Source organism: Choloepus didactylus, chromosome 15, assembly GCF_015220235.1.
Source record: "Choloepus didactylus isolate mChoDid1 chromosome 15, mChoDid1.pri, whole genome shotgun sequence".
In the NCBI taxonomy this organism is placed as follows: Eukaryota; Metazoa; Chordata; class Mammalia; order Pilosa; family Megalonychidae; genus Choloepus; species Choloepus didactylus.
The window spans coordinates 28,409,809-28,429,549 of NC_051321.1; the positions used below are offsets into that span (position 1 = coordinate 28,409,809).

Sequence of the window (19,741 nt, forward strand, 5' to 3'; positions counted from 1 at the left end):
TCCATAGGCCAACCAGACCATGGATTCTTTTCTTTTAAATGATACACACCTGGTTTCATAGGAATAGGAGAGGACCTAATGAAAATGCAATATTTTTCTTTAAATAAAAAAAGCCCGTCAATCCTACTCTTCTTCCCATGGAGGATAAACTTCAAAACCATGGTCATCCCTAGTTAATCCCCAACAGCTTTATTCTCACCAGGTGAGGAGACACTAAGCCTGTCGTTGCAATGGCTACTGAGGAAAGTTATCATCACCTGCTAATCCTGGAGGCTTTGGATACAATTACTTTTCTAAGCTGAGGGTTTAAAAGGAGAATATAAATGAAAGGAACAACTTCATTTGTATCCAGCATGCCAGAAATACAGTTTTATACTTCCTTTTGAATTTTCAGGTTCTTCACATTCCCAATACACTCTAATTCACTCTAATTGGTGTGGTCCAACAAGCAAAGCGTGGATGAGACTATTACTACCTTCTCCATTCTGGATGCTGTATTACCAGTGATCATGCTTAAAATTGCATCAGTTTCTTAACTAGCCTGTCGATTATCAGCTACTACTGAACGTGGCTGGCAGGTGATGATTAACAAAAACCCTTAGCTGTACCCCACCCCCAACTACTATCACAGAAGTACTTCATCGTGCATGCTAGTGTTTCTGAGACTGTTTCTACATTAAAAGTATTGGTAATTTTAGACCAGTCTAGTGTAGGTGTACGAAACACAAGGGATCTGAAATCTCATTGAGTTCCTCATCTCTGATCCCCAAATTCATTCGTATTTGTTAAAGTTTCATTTTACCAAGAAGATAAATGGTAACAGAGAGTTTTGCAACCCCACTTCTCATGCAGAAAAATATGATTCTCCACTCCCCCCTTCCGTGGAATGCCTCCAGTGCCAGGATGTATGCATCTGTGAATACATGAGAATGTGCCCATTTTCAAAAGCTCCACTGAGTCTCTTGTCAAAAAAGAGGGATGTTTAAGCACCCAACTTTCTGCAAATAGCATTGTCTCCAAAACCTATCTTGAAATCTTTCAAAAATTCTCACTTTTAATAAGATTATTGAGCCCTCTGGCTAATCCAGAAACATCACAACGTAAGCTATTGCAGTCATCAGAGAGGAAATAACCCAGTGGAAACAAAAGAGAATCTGCCTCTTAAATAACAGGCGAATACACAGCCCTCAAAAAAGTTCTGAGATGAGGGAAGGAGAGCAGCTTTCCACTGATCATTTCCAATTTGGTCAGCCTTAATCTGTTGCTTCCTCCAATTTTTCAAAACCTCAAAGATTCTTACAAAAGATCTCTAGAGGTTGTTATAACCAAGAAAGAAGATCTTGTTTGTACTAAGTATTGAGTCTTTTTATATTAAAATACAAGATGGGAAGGAGAATCGGGAAGGCAGAGGAGGCACTGAAACAGGAGTTAGCAGGCATGGCAAACTCATGGGATGGCCAGAATGATCAAAAGACCAAGTCAAACTGAGCAGGAAAGGGAAAGGACTACAGTGGACTGGGATGTACCATGATTCAAGAGGCACAGCCCTCTGACAATCAAGGGCAGGGTACATTTTCCCCCAGCCTATCTTGCAGCTTTGGAAGGCTTGCATAAGCTTCCCCCACAACCTGGCTTTTAACATTTTAAGGTAGAAATATTTCCCAATTAACATACAATCCATCATTCAGGATCTCAACTAACATATGATGTGCATCTCTCAATTTCTAGGTGCAGTTTTCTTCTATACAGGAGATATCCCCTAACTTTTCAGCAGCAATTCTACCAAGTGAGATCTACTGCCAAGACTCCTGAAGATTTGGTGTAGCAGTTTGGAGGGCAAAGCAAATGGATGTTGTCCCTTTAAAATATCATTTAATTAGGTCTTTTGTAATATATACAACATAATGAGATAGCCTTACTGATTCTAAAGAAATTGCTAGTGCATTTCATCAAAGGCACAATAATGGAAACATCGATTCACTCCTCACAACAAACATCTCCCTTTGATGCTGCAGTTACCTTGATATCAGCATTTTTCATTTTCTATAGAAGAAAACAGCTGCTTCCAGGCATGCACATCTGAGAATACTCTGGTATGCAAGAACCCATTTGTATATCAATTTCAACTACACTTGCATCTTCATCTGCTGCTGCATAGCATCACTCTCCCCGACTCTAAACTGCTAAATTACCCCCAAAATAAAGGAAAACTCTTCTGCAACCTGGATGACCAGAGTTAGGTGTTTTATGCCATTTCTGCAAATACTGCCAGGGGCATGATCTGCCTCCTCCCACCATTTATTTTAAAGAAGAATGTCAGGGCACTGGTTAGAAGTTTTATAGGCCTGAAGAACATTCAGCCACTTTATGCAAAAGATGTCAACAAGAAAGAGTACCCAAGGAATAATACATCCAAAAATGTGCCCTGTGATTAGAAAAATCCATCAACACCTAATGCCACATTTCCCAACATTTTTACTGAATGAAAAAGCAACCACCAAGTCTGAAAGTATTTTGAATGCATTATATCCACAAGGGTCCATCATGAGCAATGTCCCAGATGTTCTCAGTGCTGTGGAAATGGATGGAGAAAAAGGATTCTCCCAGATACACACGTAGCACATGTGGCCTTTCAACCTCTAGGTATGAGACATCTGTTGCTTCTAATCCACCTTGTCTTGATATGAAACAGCATGGTTTGGAAATCTGAGTTTCATCTACATAAATCACCACCCAACCATTTAACATCCAAATAATTTATTTATTTCAATACAGCTTAAAAGTTTCTGTCTATATTAAGTATCTAAACTCTCAGACTGTCTGACATTTGGCTAAGTCTTTCATACAATATCCACTTGATGCCCTGAAAGAATGTATTTGCAATGGCTTTTGCTCTGCAAATGTCACCTGGGCGTCCTTAGGGAAGTGCATTAAGCACCTGGCACCCACCATAAGGCTCCCTTAACGAGATATATAAAGGTTATGTTGAAATTATTGTTTAAAGGTGCTGACATCTCACAGGCTCAGACACCTTCACACACAATCACATATTCAAATAAAAGCTGAGGAGCAACACTTTCAGGATTTAAGACAGAAGAAACTACTTAAACCAAGGTTATTCTGTGGATATCTCTATGAAAGACAGTGCTGGTAATTATTGAATACCTTTCACTAACTGATTCTACAACATAATTACATAATAGTTTGGCATCAAGAACTGCACTAAGGTTCTGGAGATGACAGGAAATAGAAAGAATCATCTAAAGTCCTTTTCTTAATAAATTGATCAAATATAGAGGGTTCATTACTATAGTGTTCATGTAATCATCTACTACTCATTCAATTAACAAATATCACTGAGCAATTACTAATGACGGGGCCCTATGCAGGGGGATGGATGCTGCAACAGTGAGTCACACCAGACACAGTTCTGCTTTTCTGGAGCTTGTAAGCTAATGAGGGAGGCAGTTAATCCACAAACGGATACATAATCTCAGTCTTGACAAGTCTTCTCAAGAGAAGAACAGAGCATTACAAGAAAGAACAGGAAGGAGAATCTGACCTTGTCAGGACGTCAGAGAAGGTGTCCTGGAGAAGTGAGGCTCCATCTAAGATTGAGCCATGAGGCCGCTGACATTAGATGGAGAGGAGCAAGAAGGGGATTTCAGAGGATGGAAAGGGGGCAAAGGTGGTGGTGGCAAGGGACTGAAAGAAATTCATCCAAGGGGAAGGGATGCCAGTGAGTCAGGAGAGAGAGGCAGGGACCAGATCAGAAAAGGGGTGGTTCTCATAACCCCAATAGTATACCCTATCAAGGACTTTGATCTTTATTCTGTGAGCAATGAGAAAATGCTGAAGAGGTTTAAGCAAAGGCATGAAATCACAAGATCTTCATTTGGGAAATGACATTCAGATTATAGCACAGAGAACACAGTGGAAGAGGTGCTTATGGTAGACCAGATGACAGATGTAACTTATGTTTGAGTGATGGTAGTGATAAAAACATATGAATGGAATCAACAGATATTTAGAAATAAGACCAGTTGATAGATTAGAACAGGTTGGTTAGGAACAAGGAAGCATTAAGGATACCTCCTAGATGTCTGACTTTTACAACTAGTTGGATAGAATTAGGGAATATTAGAAGAGAACTTGCATTGTTGGGGGCAGACCAGGAGTTCATTATTGGAATATACTGAGTTGAGAAGCTTCTGAGACATCCAGGAGACAGTGTCAAGTACACAGTCTGATAAACTAAACTGGAGCTCAAAGAGGACACTTTATTGAGCCATAATATCTTTAAAGTTTTTTAGAAAAGAATGAAAAATGGACTTGTTTCAGGCTTCCATTCCATTGCTAAAACTGAGAACAATGCCATATTCAAATTTTACCAATCCAAGGCAGGATGGTGTCACAGAATCTGCCTTAGACTTGGATTCTCAACACGGGCTCAAGCCCTGGCTCCTCCAATTACTAGCTGAATGGGTTTGAACAAATACCTTAGCCTTCCAGCACCTTTGTTTACTACAGTCACTATAAAATTATTATAATTATGCATACTCCACTTACCTCACAGGGTTGTTTTAAAGGTCAAGTGAGTAAATTTATTGAGAAAGCCACTTTAAAATTGCGAAGTGATAAACAGCATTGCCAACAAATGTAATACACCTTTCTTCATATTTTGATATTGAAGAATAGAAAGGAATAGTTGCTGCAGACAAAATCAACTCAACTGAAACGATGCTATGTCATTGAATGCCCTCCAAAATTTGGAATGGATTGAGAAAAAAAAGTGCTTTACACAGGGTAGTACCTGAGGGATAAGATGTCAATGAAAACAGTATTTGTTCACCTTTTGATCCAGACTGTAGGCCAGCACCCAGTCCTCTTGCTTGGGATGAAAGAGGAGACTCTGAATGTAGAAGGTGAGCCGATACTTTTGATAGGTTGCCCCTTCATCTGAGCTGATCAATATGCTGCTCTCCATTTCAGGATCACTAAGAAGCATGATCTGAAAAGAGTAGAGAGGATGAAATATAGATACAGTTAGTGGGAGAGAATAAATATGAGAAATTAAAGCATAAATATATTAAGACATCTGTACTTGTATATCACAGCACACAAAGGGGCATCTGGGCATCTATATGAAATATTAGTATTATGTTTTTTCTGATTTTGTCCTTCATCGCAGAATAGATCTAAAATAATGTTCAGGGCTAGGTCTGCATACAAATGGAGGTGTCACTGTTGATGTCCATCCTTTAAATAGTGGGAGCAAATTCTTACAGTCCTCTGTGTGCTGACCTTGAGACAGTCACATCTCTTTCTCTCAATTATTATTATTAATTATGATTTCATCAAGACATAGGCTTTTTCTAACAGTATTTTTTATAAAAGCCATATGTCACTCCTCATCACAATATTGCTCTTTAATTATGGGAAGGATCCCCCTGTGATATCATCAATTTTTTTTGTTGTTGTTCTTTCTGAACGTTGTTAGAGATTCAATTGATTTAATTGGTTTTTTAATCCCTTGGTTCTAGATATTATCCAAAGCGCATATCCCCAAAGACCTTTGGACAAATATCACTGCCTAAGAAAGTTTGGCATCCCCAAGTAAAATGGACCGAGTGGTGTAGTGGAAAGGCTTTGGCGTCAGAGAGGACAGGTTCAAATCTCAACACTACTCATATTGTGTCACCTTGGAAAAGTTAATCTCTAGAGGCCTGAGTTTCTTCAACAATAACTTGAGTCTGATAGTATCCAAAGGGTCTTTGAGCACTTGCATGATGTATGTTCTTGACAAGTGACAGCTATATTCGCTTTTCACACTTAAAGTCCCTCCAACCACTCCAATCTGGCTTCCACCCACAGAACAACCAATGTCACGGGTATTACTAAAGACAGGACTGACTTCCTGGCATTTAAGTAGAGTGAACACAGACACCTGGCCCTCTACTTTATTCTACCTCTTAGCAGATTCTGACACTACTGGCAGTTCCATCCTTATTAAAGCATTCTCTTCTGGTGCTTCCAAAGTACCACTCTCTTCTGATTTTCCTTCTCACTTCTTTTGGATGCCCAATTTTCTCTGATGATCCTGCAAAGATGGCCAGTCCTCAACCCTCGCTTTGACCCCCTTCTCTTCTTACTCAGCACTTTTCTCAGTGACCATTCCCTCTCCTGCTTCTTTTTTTCCCAACTACCATCTGTTGGGGGGACAAACCATAAATATTTCCAACTGAAGTCTTCCCTTCCCAGTTATAGACCTGAAAACTAAGATGTCTGATAGCTATCTCTGTTTGGATTTCCAAAAACTCCTCAAGCTCTGACAGGGCCCATACATCCCAGCCCTATTCTTCCGAGCATTCCCTGGCTTAGTGTTTCCACCAACTGCTCATGTGAAGCCACAGCCAAGGATTCATCTTTGACTCTGCTTTCTCACTCACCTCCCCAAATCAATGAGTTTCTGAGCCTCGTGTATTCTACCTCCAAATTAGTTCTAAAATCAAACCCATTCTCTCCTTGCCTATTATGACTGCAATAGTCCAAACATCATAATCTTTCCACCGGATGACTGCAAGACACTCCTAACCCATCTCACCACCTTAGCCTTGTCCCCAACCAGTCCATTTGGCACACTGTTACCAGAACAATCATCCTATAATACAAATCCGATTCTGACATTCCCCTGCTTAAAACCTTTCAATGGCATGTCATTAATCTTCCTATACATTCCAAAATCCTTAAAATACCCTGGCAAAGCGCCCCCCTCCAAAGGTCTCTTCATCAGCAGCACAGCCTATTTGGACTTTATTATTCAGCATTAACCACTTCTTTCATTTCCTAATGTTTGCTGAATGAATGAATGAACAAATGAGTTTATTTCCTTTAAGATTTTACTGTCATTGGATATACCACCACCAACTGTTAGGGTTACTTCTATCACACAGGCTGAACCGTGGAGTCCAAAGTACAAAATAAAGACAAAAAACTTTCTATACCTTATAAAATAAAGCTATTAAACAGAAGCATTTAAAAATGTTACCTGTAGCATATATCAGTATTATAAAGTAAACTTTAAAAATAAATTTAGGCCTTTTAACTGCTAAGATGTAAAGTCTTTCCCCTCTTTAATCCCTTACAGCTTCTGAGACATTTGCATTCTTTTCTCAAATATTTGCTTTGGCTTCATTAAAATAAGTTATCACTGGTTATCAGCTATTTTTTACAAACGGATCCTGTATATATATTTTTTCCATTCATGGGTAAATAATCCAGGAGAAAAGTACTGAGATGGGTTATTTGTAGACAGAATAACTTCCTTCCACCTTGGCACTGTGAAGGAGTAAGACAAATGGGTATATAGACCCCTCTGCTCATTAGAAAACCTCAGAGGATGCATCCACACTCTTTGCAGAATTCGAGAGGACAAATATACTGGGTAAGAATGAAGCGTTCATAACTGGTCTCACTTGCTTTGCACCATGTACTGATAGGCTACATAACTGGCAATGAAATCATTTTTCCCCTGGTGCAAAGAAATTAAACTGCTTATTTTATGCAGGTATAAAGAAGCTTCATGCCTATGATTTTAATTAGAAGATAAGACCAACATCAAAAACGGGCTTTATTTTATATACCACAAGTTACAATATACTGAATAAGGGTTACTCAAATATCTTGTGCAATGCATTCTCTTCCTCTAGCTCTGTTTCTTTCTGCACATACATACACACACTTGTACACAAAAACACATAACTCACACACAGACGCTGCATATATGTGCATGCACACACGTGTACACACCCAAATGGATTGTATTACCAGGTGTATTGGCATTGCATGTGGGTTTTATGGTGCTTTTGTTGGCAAGGGTACAGTTTTATTGCAACCTTTCACTGACATTCTCATCCGAAATCCTTTTATATTCTTTGATATCACTGTCATTGTCTATTCAACCACAGTTCTGAGAAGAATGAAAAGAAGGAAAATAGAAGCCCACATCCTCTGAATCATCCTCTGGATTTCTAATCTGTGCTGAGCACTTTTCCTGCTACTTTACTGAATCTTCACACTGGTCATACGAAGCAGGTATTTTACAGATAAGGAAACTGAGGCTCAAGGAGGAAAGCAACTTGTCTGTTACTGCTTCGAATGATTCAAAAGCCACTCCCCACCACACAAGGACATGTTACTGGACTGTGAAACAATAGCCCTTTTCATCTTTACCAACAGGGACAAGAGGAAGTCAGAGGAGTAAGTCTTCATCTGCTTATTAAGCAGCCCTAAGAAATCCACACACAAAAAAAAAAGCTTCAAGAAAGCCCCTTTCCTCCTCTGACTCATATCTACCTCTGGCTAAGGAGTGATCAAGAATTAAATGACTAAGAACCCAAGGGAGAAGTACAATATTAGTGCTAAAAAAAAAAAAAAAAAACACCATAATGTTAACATAAGTATAATAAGACAGTAAATGCCCTGTCAGAAGTTAAGCCTCAAGGTGATAGATATGCATTATGTATTAATACACTGTATATGGAAGGGAAATCCTTCCACTCCCAATCAAATATTTATTGTTAAGTAGGGATTGTAAACTCAAATGCCTATGGGAGCGAGTCAGGGACAGCAAATGATTGAGGCAGATAAAGCAAGACAAGGAATGGTGAGGACTGTGCCAAACTGGAGAGTACATGCCTTTCCTTAAAATATTTAAGACTGCATTTTTTAAAAAGTTGTACCCAAAAATAATTATGCCTGTGGGCTGAATGTATGGTCTAAGCATGTGACCTTGATAAAATTATTATAACTCATTTCTACAAAAACAAAGAAATGTATACCCCAGACCTTCAATATTTAGCTATTAAAAATCCTTCTACCCATGGCAATAGCTGCTTGGATGCCCATAAGTTCTGCATTTACATGACTTTGACAACATGAACAGAGCAGAGTTTCCATTAGAGATTTTTATTTTCTTTTGTTTTGCTTTGCTTTGCTTTGTTCCTTTATCCAGCTTGTCCTGACATAGATCTTCAGTGAGTGTATGTGTCTGCTGGAAGGGAATGAGGGGTTATGTCAAACGTGGTTTAGCAAAGCTATTAATGATACAGACTCTGGGGACAGATAGCTTGAGTTCAACTCCTCAGCCCACTACTTAATTTATGTATAAATGTAAGAAGTTACTCAATTTTTCCAAGTCTCTTATCTATAAAAAGGAGATGTTAATCATACTTACTTCACAAAACTGTTGGGAAGATTAAATGAGATAATGACTAAAAGAGCTTAGCACTGTGCCAGGCATGTAACTGCTAAATATATGTTAACTTTTATCTTTAAATCCTCCAGGATAAGAGCACATCTGAAGTCAGAAGTGATGCCAAGCAGGTTGGAGACAAATAGAAGTGATTTGGGGATTATTTGCCTCTTTCTCCACTCCCATTATTCCGGAACTTTGTGGATAAAAACCAAAGCACGGGGGAGAAACAGCTACTAGCATTTTATATGCCTCGTAATATTTTAAGAAAAACACATTCTATTAGCAAATGCCAGCACTGTCAGAATGAACGCCCAATCAGTAAGTAATTATCAATTTGCTAAATACACCAGCTGCTTTGAATGACCACTCTGTCTCTTTAAAGGGAGGTTCCAGCCCACAAAGACCTAGTAAGCTAAACCTGCCACTGCCTTACTGGTTAACCCCATACAACCAGTCTTAACTGACTCAACCAACCAGTGTAAATGAATTGCCTGCATCTCAGATAAGAGAGGACAAGTTATAAACTATCTTTTTGTTTTATATTTATAAGGCTTTTTGCATAAAATTGCTTGGAAACTTGAATATAAGTGGTGCTAATTTCAATGGCATGTTGCAAATTGCAAAGCACACACATGGAAGTCAGGAAGCAGGCAGGGGCTGTGCTTAGTCAGTGCATGTTTCCAAAAGCCTGTAGGCTTATTTTACAGTCAAAATAAGTATTGGGGTTGTCAAAATCCTCCCCAGAAATCATTCCATAATGCACCTTTCCCTGCTGCCGGCAAGTCTTGTAATATCATTGTGTGACTTATTCAACTGTTCATCCTCTCTGCTTCTCCCTCACACAGTCTGTAAACTGGGGTGAAAGTTCAAGGTTTCTCAGTCTCTCATTCTGCCAGGGATCCCAGAAATGCAAAGGAAACAAATTCTAATCCGATGCTTTGAGTGCAGTCTCGGAACAGGAGTAATTAGACTTTCTTCTGAATAGAAAAGGGAAATGCTATAATTTACTATATAATTGAGTCCTAACAGGAGACCCTTAGCACAGTTAGTGCTCAACAAAGAATAGCAATAATATCAATACAAGCTCACACAGAGTAAAAGAGAGATGCTAGCACAGCTGACCTCTAAGCCAACTGACAGAATTGATACGTTGTTGAAAACTGACTTACACACAAATAGAGCCTTTTATAGAAAAGGCTTTCAATCACTATATACCAGCATCCATTTCTCTCTCTTTTTCCCTCCCTCCCTTCCTCTCTCTCTTTCCTGTCTATCTATCCTCTACCTATCATCTATAGCTACACCATCCATCTATAGCTATATATATAGCTCTCTCTCTCCTCCTATAACAGTGGTTCTCAACTTGGGGGAGTTTTGACCCCAAGGGGACATCTGGCAATGTATAGAGATAATTTGATTGTCACTGCTGCTAGCATCTAGTGAGTAGCGGCCAAGCATGCTGCTAAGTATCATACAAAGCACAAAGCCCCACACAACAAAGAAATGTCCAACCCAAAATGTCAATAGTGCCAGTATTGAAAAATATTTCTTATAACTATAAATATATATATGTATATATGTATATAAATAGACCCATATCCTTCTATGTGTAAAATACATTAACTACATATAAATTTTACAGATACTTATGCTTATACACATACTCACTTTCACCTGCTTCCTTTCATACATGCCATTTCCTCTGCCAAGGTTAGACTCCCTACCTTTCTACCCCAAACCAGTATACAAAGCTTATTACCATTTATCCTTTGGGATTTAATATAAGCCTCACAAATAAAACAACAATCATTGAGACCAACAAAGAAAACAAAGGAAAATTAGAAATGAGATTAGAGACAAAACAACATGCTAAAAGGCTGAAAAAAATTTTTAAATAAGCAAATGTATAAATACCATGTATTCATTCAACAAACATTTACTGAGTCTACTATGTGAGAGGGTCTTTTTTAAGGACCTGCATAAGAGCAATAATCAAAACAGAATGAAAATCCCTAACCTCACAGAGTTTATATTCACAGAGGGGAAATGGAAAATAAACAAATGAGTAAATAAAACATGTAGCTTCTCAAATGGTGATATATGCTTTAGAGTAAAGCAGGAAAAGGTTAGGAAGTGCTGAAGGAAAGGGTCTGCAGTTTCAAATAGGGTAGTTAGGAAGGGCCTCATTTTGGAGGTGGCATTTGAAAAAGATGTAGGAGTCTAGTGGGCTGAGACAGAGTGAACGACGGAGGAGACAGGGCCTGGTAGGTGAAATGAGGGCTCTGGCTTTAACTCCAGTGATGCAGAAAGCACTGGCAGGCTTTGAGCAGGGCAATGATAGAATCTGGCTTGTATTTTAATGCTATCATGCTGACACCATGTTGAATAGAACATGTGGGAAGTGGGGCATAGCAGGGAAAGAGTCAAGAGACCAGCTAAAGGGGAGAGGCTGATGGCCTGAGCCAAGACTGAGTGCTGAGGGGCTGAAGTGTGGTTTCAGACCTGGAGATTATATACACACACCCACATATACATACATATATAAAATATAATAAGGCATTAATTACAGAAGTGAAATTCATGCAACATAAAATTAACTATACTAAAGTGGACAATTCAGTGGCACTTAGTACATTCACAGTGTTGTGCAACTATCAGCTCTACCTAATTCCAAAACAATTTCATTACCTCAAGGGAGATGCCATGTCCATTAAATAGTCATTCCCCACTGCCCCGTCCCCAGCACGTGACAACCATTAATTTGCTTTCTGTCTCTCTGGATTTATCTATGTTTGATAGTTCATACAAAGGTAATGATAGTTCATATAAAGGTAATCATGCAATATGTGACCTTTTATATCCAGCTTCTTTCATTTAGCATAAGTTTTCGAATTGAGGTTTTTCACCTTTTGGCTACTGTGAATAGCGCTGCTATGAACATTCGGGTACAGGTATTTTGTAGGAAAAGTCATCGAAAGAATTTGCTTACAGATTGGATGTTTGGGTGTAAGAGAAATAGAGGAGACCCATTAAATGGTGTTGCACCTTTATATCCATCTTAGTATTGCTTACTAATAATGAAAATTTGGAACTAACTCAAAATGTCAGATAGGTTTTTGGCCTAAACAACTGTGCAAATGGGATTAGCATTTATGAGAGAGAAAAGCCCATAGAAGGAGCAGGTCAGACTTTGAAAATAGGAGTTTGTGCCGGTTTGAATGTATTGTGTCCCCCAAATGCCATTATCTTTGTGGTCTTGTGTGGGGCAGACCCTTGGTGATGGTTGGATTTGCTTGGAATGTGCCCCACCCAGCTGTGGGCAATGATTCTGATGAGATGTTCCCATGGAGGCGTGGCCCCACCCATTCGGGGTGGGCCTTGATCGGTGGAGCTATATAAATGAGCTGACTCAAAGAGGAAAGAGAGTGCAGCTGGGAGTGATGTTTTGAAGAGAAGCAAGCTTGCTAGAAAGGAACGTCCTGGGAGAAAGCCGTTTTGAGGCCAGAGCTTTGGAGCAGACGCCAGCTGCCTTCCTAGCTAGCAGAGGTTTTCCGGACGCCATTGGCCATCCTCCGGTGAAAGTACCGGATTGCTGAGGTGTTACCTTGGACGCTTTGTGGCCTTAAGACTGTAACTGTGTAGTGAAATAAACCCCCATTTTGTAAAAGCCTATCCATCTCTGGTGTTTTGCATTCTGCAGCATTAGCGAACTAGAACAGAGTTGGTTTTGAAAAGGTTAGGTTTAAGATGCCAAATACGTATCCAAGAGGAGATACTGAGTAGACAGTGGATGTACAAGGTGTATTTTCAGGAGCATGGTCTGGCTTGCCAATAAATATTTAGGATACATCAGTGTTTAAATAGTGTTTAAAGATGTGAATCTGGATATCAACAATAGAGCAAATATAGAAAAAGTTCTAAGAACTATGTTCTGGGGTACTATTTAAGAGTCAAAGAGGAGTGCCCAGGAAAGGAGACTGAGAGGGAGAAGAATAATTCAGAGACAGCAGTGAACTCAAAACCAAGGGAAGAAAGTATCGGGGAAAAGAGAACACTCAGCATGTAAATGTCCAGTAAGATGAGTTCCAAGAATTGACCGCTGAATTTAGCAACATGGGGGATATTGGTGACCATGGCAAAAAGCAGTAGAGTGATGGCAGCAGACAGTCAATGTTGATGCAAGTATTAATTGGCATGACCTCTCTGGAAAGCAATGTAACAAATGTAACATGACTCATCTAAATATTCATGCCTGTGACCCTGTAATCATTTTTCTAGGAATCTGTCCAAGAGAAACCATCAGGGACTCAATAAAAGTCTTATGCACCTGTATGTTCACTTCACTGTTATTTAAAATAATACAAGATTGGGGGAAAAAAAGTATCTGATGAGAGAATGGTTAAAGTAGGTTAAATCCCTTCAATGGAATATTATGCAGCCATTAGATATGAATTCAAATAGCTTTATAACACATGAAAAATGTTCATGATTTATTTAAGCAGTACTAAAAAAGCAGACTAAAACGTATAGTCTAATCTCAATTTTGTTAAAACTTCTTTCTTTTTCATGTCTGTATTTATGCAAAGTAACACAACTTGAAAAATTCACTGCATGTTTTTAGTGGCTATTCCTGAGTGGCAAGATCATGAATATTTTTCATTTTCTTCTTTACACTTTTCTATCCCCCCCCCCCCAAATATTCTTCAACAAGCATACATTAACTTTATAATCCTAAAGTGTTCTCTGTCTACACACACACATGACACACATGCTTTCTGAACACTAGCCCTTTCAATAATCTCAACAAGATTGCATTATCCATTGACTGTGCTTGGAAGAACTGAGAAGCTGGAGAAATACCAGACTGCCTTGTTGGCACTGAACCAAGTGTGGGGCAGGTATTGGTGAGACTGGGGTACTGAGGGGGCCTCAATGTCTGCAGCAGCAAAAGCACCTCCCAGCTCAGGGAGTGTATTATTGACCTCCCCTCTGGAGTTGAAATCTCCTGCCACAATCTCTGGTGCCCCAAACTGTCTCACCCTCTGCATACTGGATGGATTGTCCCAAGCCCAGCTCTGAGCATGGTGCCTTCCCTGCACAAGAAACTCTAGTACCCCCCTTTACATGTCATAAATACCAAGCCTGGCACCTCAGGAACTACACAATTTGAGTCCCCATGTCATTCTCAGGATTACTCTCTACAACACAACCCCTTGCTCTAGTCGTGCAGACCCCTGACCACCCATGAGTTTCCTCAAATCACCATGTTTATTCTAACATTCATATATTTGCTATCACTGCCTCCATACCTAAAAAGCCCTAGCATGCTCTCTGCCCAGCCCATCCTTCTACAAAATCTCCTGGATGCTCCAGCAAAGTGAACGCTGCCTTTCCTGAACTCCACTGGCAAATCTGTGAACACACTGAACTATTATGTTTGTAAATTTATAAATACATTTATATTTTTGAAATGTTAGTTATCTTCTGTTTCACTTGTGTTCATCTTCCTTTGTTTCACCTAGATGTTAAGTTCCTTAAAGACAGGGGCTTGTGTTATATCCATACTCTGGTCTTAACATACCATGCTGAATGAAGCACATGCTCAGCAAGATTCAGTCCATCGTATTTGTGGCTTATCATGTCCTGGCCAGAGAAGCTAGCTACATCTCAGTAAGAGCAGTCAGCAAAACCTGCACCCGAAGCACTGCCCCCGTTAGCCTAGGCATTGCCAGCCCCACGTCCCCTAATCGCCACCGTGTGCTTGCAGTAGCCACTCTCCATGTCTAGTTCTTCTTTTGTGAAGGTCTGATACACACAAATTTAACAAATTGATGCCCATATATATTTTCAGAAAGATGTTTAGTTCCAATACTTGATGTCTAATCCTGGGAGAGAAGCAAAAAAAAGAAGATTCATATTAAAAAAAAAAAAATAGCAGAATAGAGAATTGGAATGGAAGTAATTTTGCTAATTTTGGTTTAATTATTTCTGATTTGGGACTTTGGTTTGTTATGTTTTTGTCCACCTTAGGAGCACTAAGAAGGATGCAGACCCAGGTCTTAGACTTGTACTCCTGAGCTCAGATGGAGGGTGCTAGGACACGGGATAAAGGGATTGCAGGACATTCTTATAGGCATTCACCAGATATATAACACTATGGATTGGGAAAGGTTTGGGGAAATATCTAATCAACTGAATCAAGATCATCCAAGGTGCACATCTGGGACCACAGTGGGACCCTAGATTTAGAAGGCTTGCTACACTGCTAAGGCAAATACCACGCAGTAGATTGGCCTAAACAATCGGAACTTGATGGTTCACGGCTTTGAAACCAGGAGAAGTCCAGAATCAAGGTGTCAACAAGGCAGTGCTTTCTCCCCAAAATCTATATAACATTCTGTGCTGGCTGCCAGCAGTCTGTGGCGTTCCTTGGCTTGTATCCCAGGCCTCACATCACATGGTGATATCCTCTCCTTTGTCTTCCAGGTTCCGCTCACTTCTGACTTCCGGCTCCTGGCTCCTCCCTGTGGCCTTCTCTTTCTGTCTGAATTTCTTCTGCTTATAAAGGACTCCAGTGATCTGGATTAAGGGCACTCTCATTCAACTGGGCCACAGCTTAACTAAAATAACATCTTCAAGAGATCCTATTTACAATGGGTTCTCACCCACAGGAACGTGGATTAAGATTGAGATCATGTCTAAATTGGGGTACGTAATTCAGCCTACCACAGCAGTCAATATGTCAAACCCTAAAATCAGAAAGGAAATGATTATGCAAAAAGATAAAGGCAAGAGAATGCGCACCAGCAAGCACACTATCTACCACAAAACAAAACTAATTTACAAGCATCTTGTTGAAATTGCGTGGGAGGAAGATCCTGGAAAGATCTGTGCGAGGGATGCTAAATGGAAATTAATTGCACAGTTACCCATTATGACTAATTTAAGAATTGCAGATTGTCACTGATATAGTATTTACTTAGTGTGCTATCTTTAGTATGTAATTTAATGAACATATTTTAAAAAGCACAAAGGCTTTCACAAATTCACCTGCTAAACTTATTTTTCCCATTAGATCTTAAATGCTTCACCTGAGAAGCCTCCAAAAAGGTGATTTTCAGGGATTTAACCCTACATACTTGGGAGGGATTATCGTACTTGGTAAGATGCAAGCCACACTTTAGGATATCATGAGGCAAACAATCAGGGGAGTAAATATGCTTCAAAGTATCCTAAGTCCTGGTCTGGTTGAAACAGAGGGTAGGCAGCTGGGAGCTTCATTAGGATTGGTAATAGGTTCAGTCACTGCATCCTGGGAGCACTGCATTGCCCAGCGAGAAGGAGGATGCATGAAAACTCAGCCACTCACCATCCCCAGTCACTCCTACACTTCAGTGGGGGAGATACAGGCTCCCACACAGCTAAACACTAGACATCATCAACATGGAGCAAAGGCAACTTTCTTTGGCAACAACTCTTTAGGGGAATGGAAGACCTAAAAGACCAGACTGTAATGACCCATGTTACCTTGCAATCCCTTAAACAGTGTAGGAAATGTCCTAAGGAAAGAAAAAGGGGATCAATCCCATTCTTCCAGGGGAGAGACATTTAGCTCCTAGGAAGAGAGAAAATGAAAAGGTGGCAGACTGTGAGCAGAAGCTGGACATACACTTGAAGCACTCAGAGAAGTTTATGTTTTCTACCTCCAGCTCAAGATGCATCCCCTGCATAGCTTTACTCTCAGGTAGTTAAATAATACGAAAGCCTTTAAGTTGCAGTACATTCCATAGTTTTCCAAGTCCTTCCACAGCCATTCTTTCTTTGATCCTCACTCCATCCTGTGAGGAAAGCTCTGAAGAGCTGGTTATCAGTTTCCTGTTGCTGCTATAAAAAATTGCCACAAATGTCATGTCTTAAAACAAGTCAAATTTAGTCTTTGACAATTCTGGAGTTTAGAAGTCCAAAATGGATCACACTGGGCTAAAATGAAGGTGTCGTCAGGACTAAGTTCTCTCTGAAGGCCTTGGATGACAATCTGTTCTCTTCCTTTTTCAGCTTCTAGAGGCTGCCCCCGTTCCCTGGCTCATGGCCCCCTTTCCTTTCTAAAGGCAGCAATAGCCTGTTAAGTCTTTTTCACATCATGTTACTCTGATTCTGACTCTCCTGCCTCCTTCTTGCCCATTTTAGGGCCTTGTGGGTCAACCTGGATAATCCAGGATAATCTTCCCACCTCAAGGCCATGGATAAAAAGCATAATTCCATGTACAACCTCAACTGTAACATAACATAGTCATGGTTCCAGAGCTTAGGACATCTTTGGGGGACATTACTTTTTCTACCACACCTGCATTCTACAGGTAAGGAGATGGCAACGCTGGGCAACTTGCCAAATGTTAGAACTGGCACTCAAAGCAAGAACTCTACCCCTCCAGTTGGAATGCTGTATGGTTCTTGCCATGCTCGGTATCAGTAACTAGTGAAGGAGAGGACACAGCAAGGGAAGGAGAAGGAGTTAGTGCAAACAAAAGCCAAAAGAAACAAATGGAAACCAGGAGGAAAAACTAGAATGATTGTTACCCACAGGTCTTTCTCCATGGGTTGTTTCCTTGTCCTGCCTACCCAGCATCTTCCCTTTGTGTTTTCAGCTCTTCAGCTGCAAATGTGACCGCATTCTCATTAAAAAAAAAAAAAAAAGTCCATGTGACTGTGCATTGTTCATGTTGGCTTTTTAGGAGTGGGGTAGGGGTAGGGGGTTGTTTGGTTTTTGCTTCTTCTCTTTCTCAATGTCAGACAGAAGAGGAGGGGACAGAGAGATAGCAATTTTGCCAGGCAGGTATTCTCTATAATGATCCATCATCCAGTACCAGGTGGTCCCCAGATAGGCAGGGAAGAGAAAGCCACAATAATAGCAATAAATGGAGAAAAAGGCCTTCCACGTAACAACATAATGAGGATCCCCCAACTGCCTTAGCTGGGGAGGGTGGGAAGAGGCAGGAGAGGAAAGACTGAAGGGGTGAGGGATAGAGATGCCATGGATTGCAGTTCTATATTTCCCCCTAGTGACTGATCTGAGCACTTGTGTATATGCACATAGTTATGTTTTCTTTCCTCATTACACAAAAAAAGGAGACACCACCACACATACTCTAACAAACTGTTGCTGTTAAGGATATAGCAAAACATTTGTCAAAAGGTCCAACGGCCACTTCTGATTCCAAAGCTCAGCAAAGGATCCACCCCTATGGTGATTTAGATTAATCACTTCTCATTAAGAGCCAATAAACAAACTGCATTCAGAGAGCTCCTTTCTGCCATGGGCCACTGTAGCCCTGTATAATTGCCAAAAGGGAAAGCAGAGGCACACCAGAGAGTTGTCAAATGTAATTTATAGATTTTTAAGATCTAATCATTTTCTATAATATTAGATTAAATGACAGTCTACATTGAAGAGGAAATTACATTTTGCCTTGCTTTCTTCGCCTTCCCCCCTTTCTCTAGTTAGAGTTTTAGAAAAATGTTTCCTCCTCTAATGCCCCCCCAAAAAAGTTCAGAAAGTGTCCTTGACAGTGCACCTGACAGGATCATCCAAAGGATATCCCTGCACCCAGAAGTCAGTCCAGAGAAGCAGGATGAGAGATAAATGGGAATATTCTCTGGACTGAACCTTCTGCATCCAGGAACCCCATGGGTTCAGCACTCCCTCCCCACCCACTTCAAGCTGAGCTGTGCTATCTGACCCACCGACCACACTCATCACAGCTCCAGGCCAGTCATTGTGGTTTTGGTGGTGGTGGTACTCTCAAAGTGAAGAGTGCCCTGGAGTAAAACAAAATCTTGGAGAATCCCATCACCTGTGGACTGGAAATCAGACAGACCTTGCTTTTTGATTTCATCCACCAGTCATGTGATCAATCATTCATTCACATTTAGGATTGAGGCTCCAATGTGCTATTCTCCATGATGGGCATGGGGCGTGCAAAGATGAGTAAGACAATATTCCAATCCCATCTCCATCAGTAACAGTTCCTTGTCTTCTGAGCTTCAATTTTTATCAAATGGAAACAAACAAAAAAAAGAATAGTGTCCCACCACCACCACCACGGTGTGTAGGGAGGAGAAAATGAGAAACGGAAAAAACGTTTGGAAAACACCTGACCACATTTTGGCACTCCACAAATGTTAAGTCCTCACCTTCACTTTCTACTCCCCATGTGGTTTCAGAACAGTTATTTTCATTTGAGATGGGGGCAAAAGTAGAGAATCAATTTGTGTCACTCAGATTACACAGCTAGGGTGTATGAAATAAAAGCAAAAATACAAAGGTTGATAATCATTGTTTCAGAAGGATGCTTACAATCCCCAAGGGCACAACAAAGCAGGGAGACAGTAATTCATTGCCCTGCCATGGTTGGCACATAAAATGGCTTATCACATAGAATCAATTCCTTAGCCTGGTGGTCAACGTCCTTCCCTTCACTGGTTTCA

The 19,741-nt window shown here is 40.3% G+C and overlaps 1 protein-coding gene across 1 annotated transcript in view; it reads right to left on the reverse strand.

The window, feature by feature from the left end:
• Positions 1 to 19,741, reverse strand: part of SORCS3 (sortilin related VPS10 domain containing receptor 3) — a 593,008-nt gene that overhangs the window by 263,796 nt on the left and 309,471 nt on the right. The window contains exon 4 of the mRNA XM_037804383.1: positions 4,853 to 5,011. Within this exon, the coding sequence (XP_037660311.1) occupies positions 4,853 to 5,011 (159 nt within the window). The remainder of the gene's footprint in view (positions 1 to 4,852; positions 5,012 to 19,741) is intronic.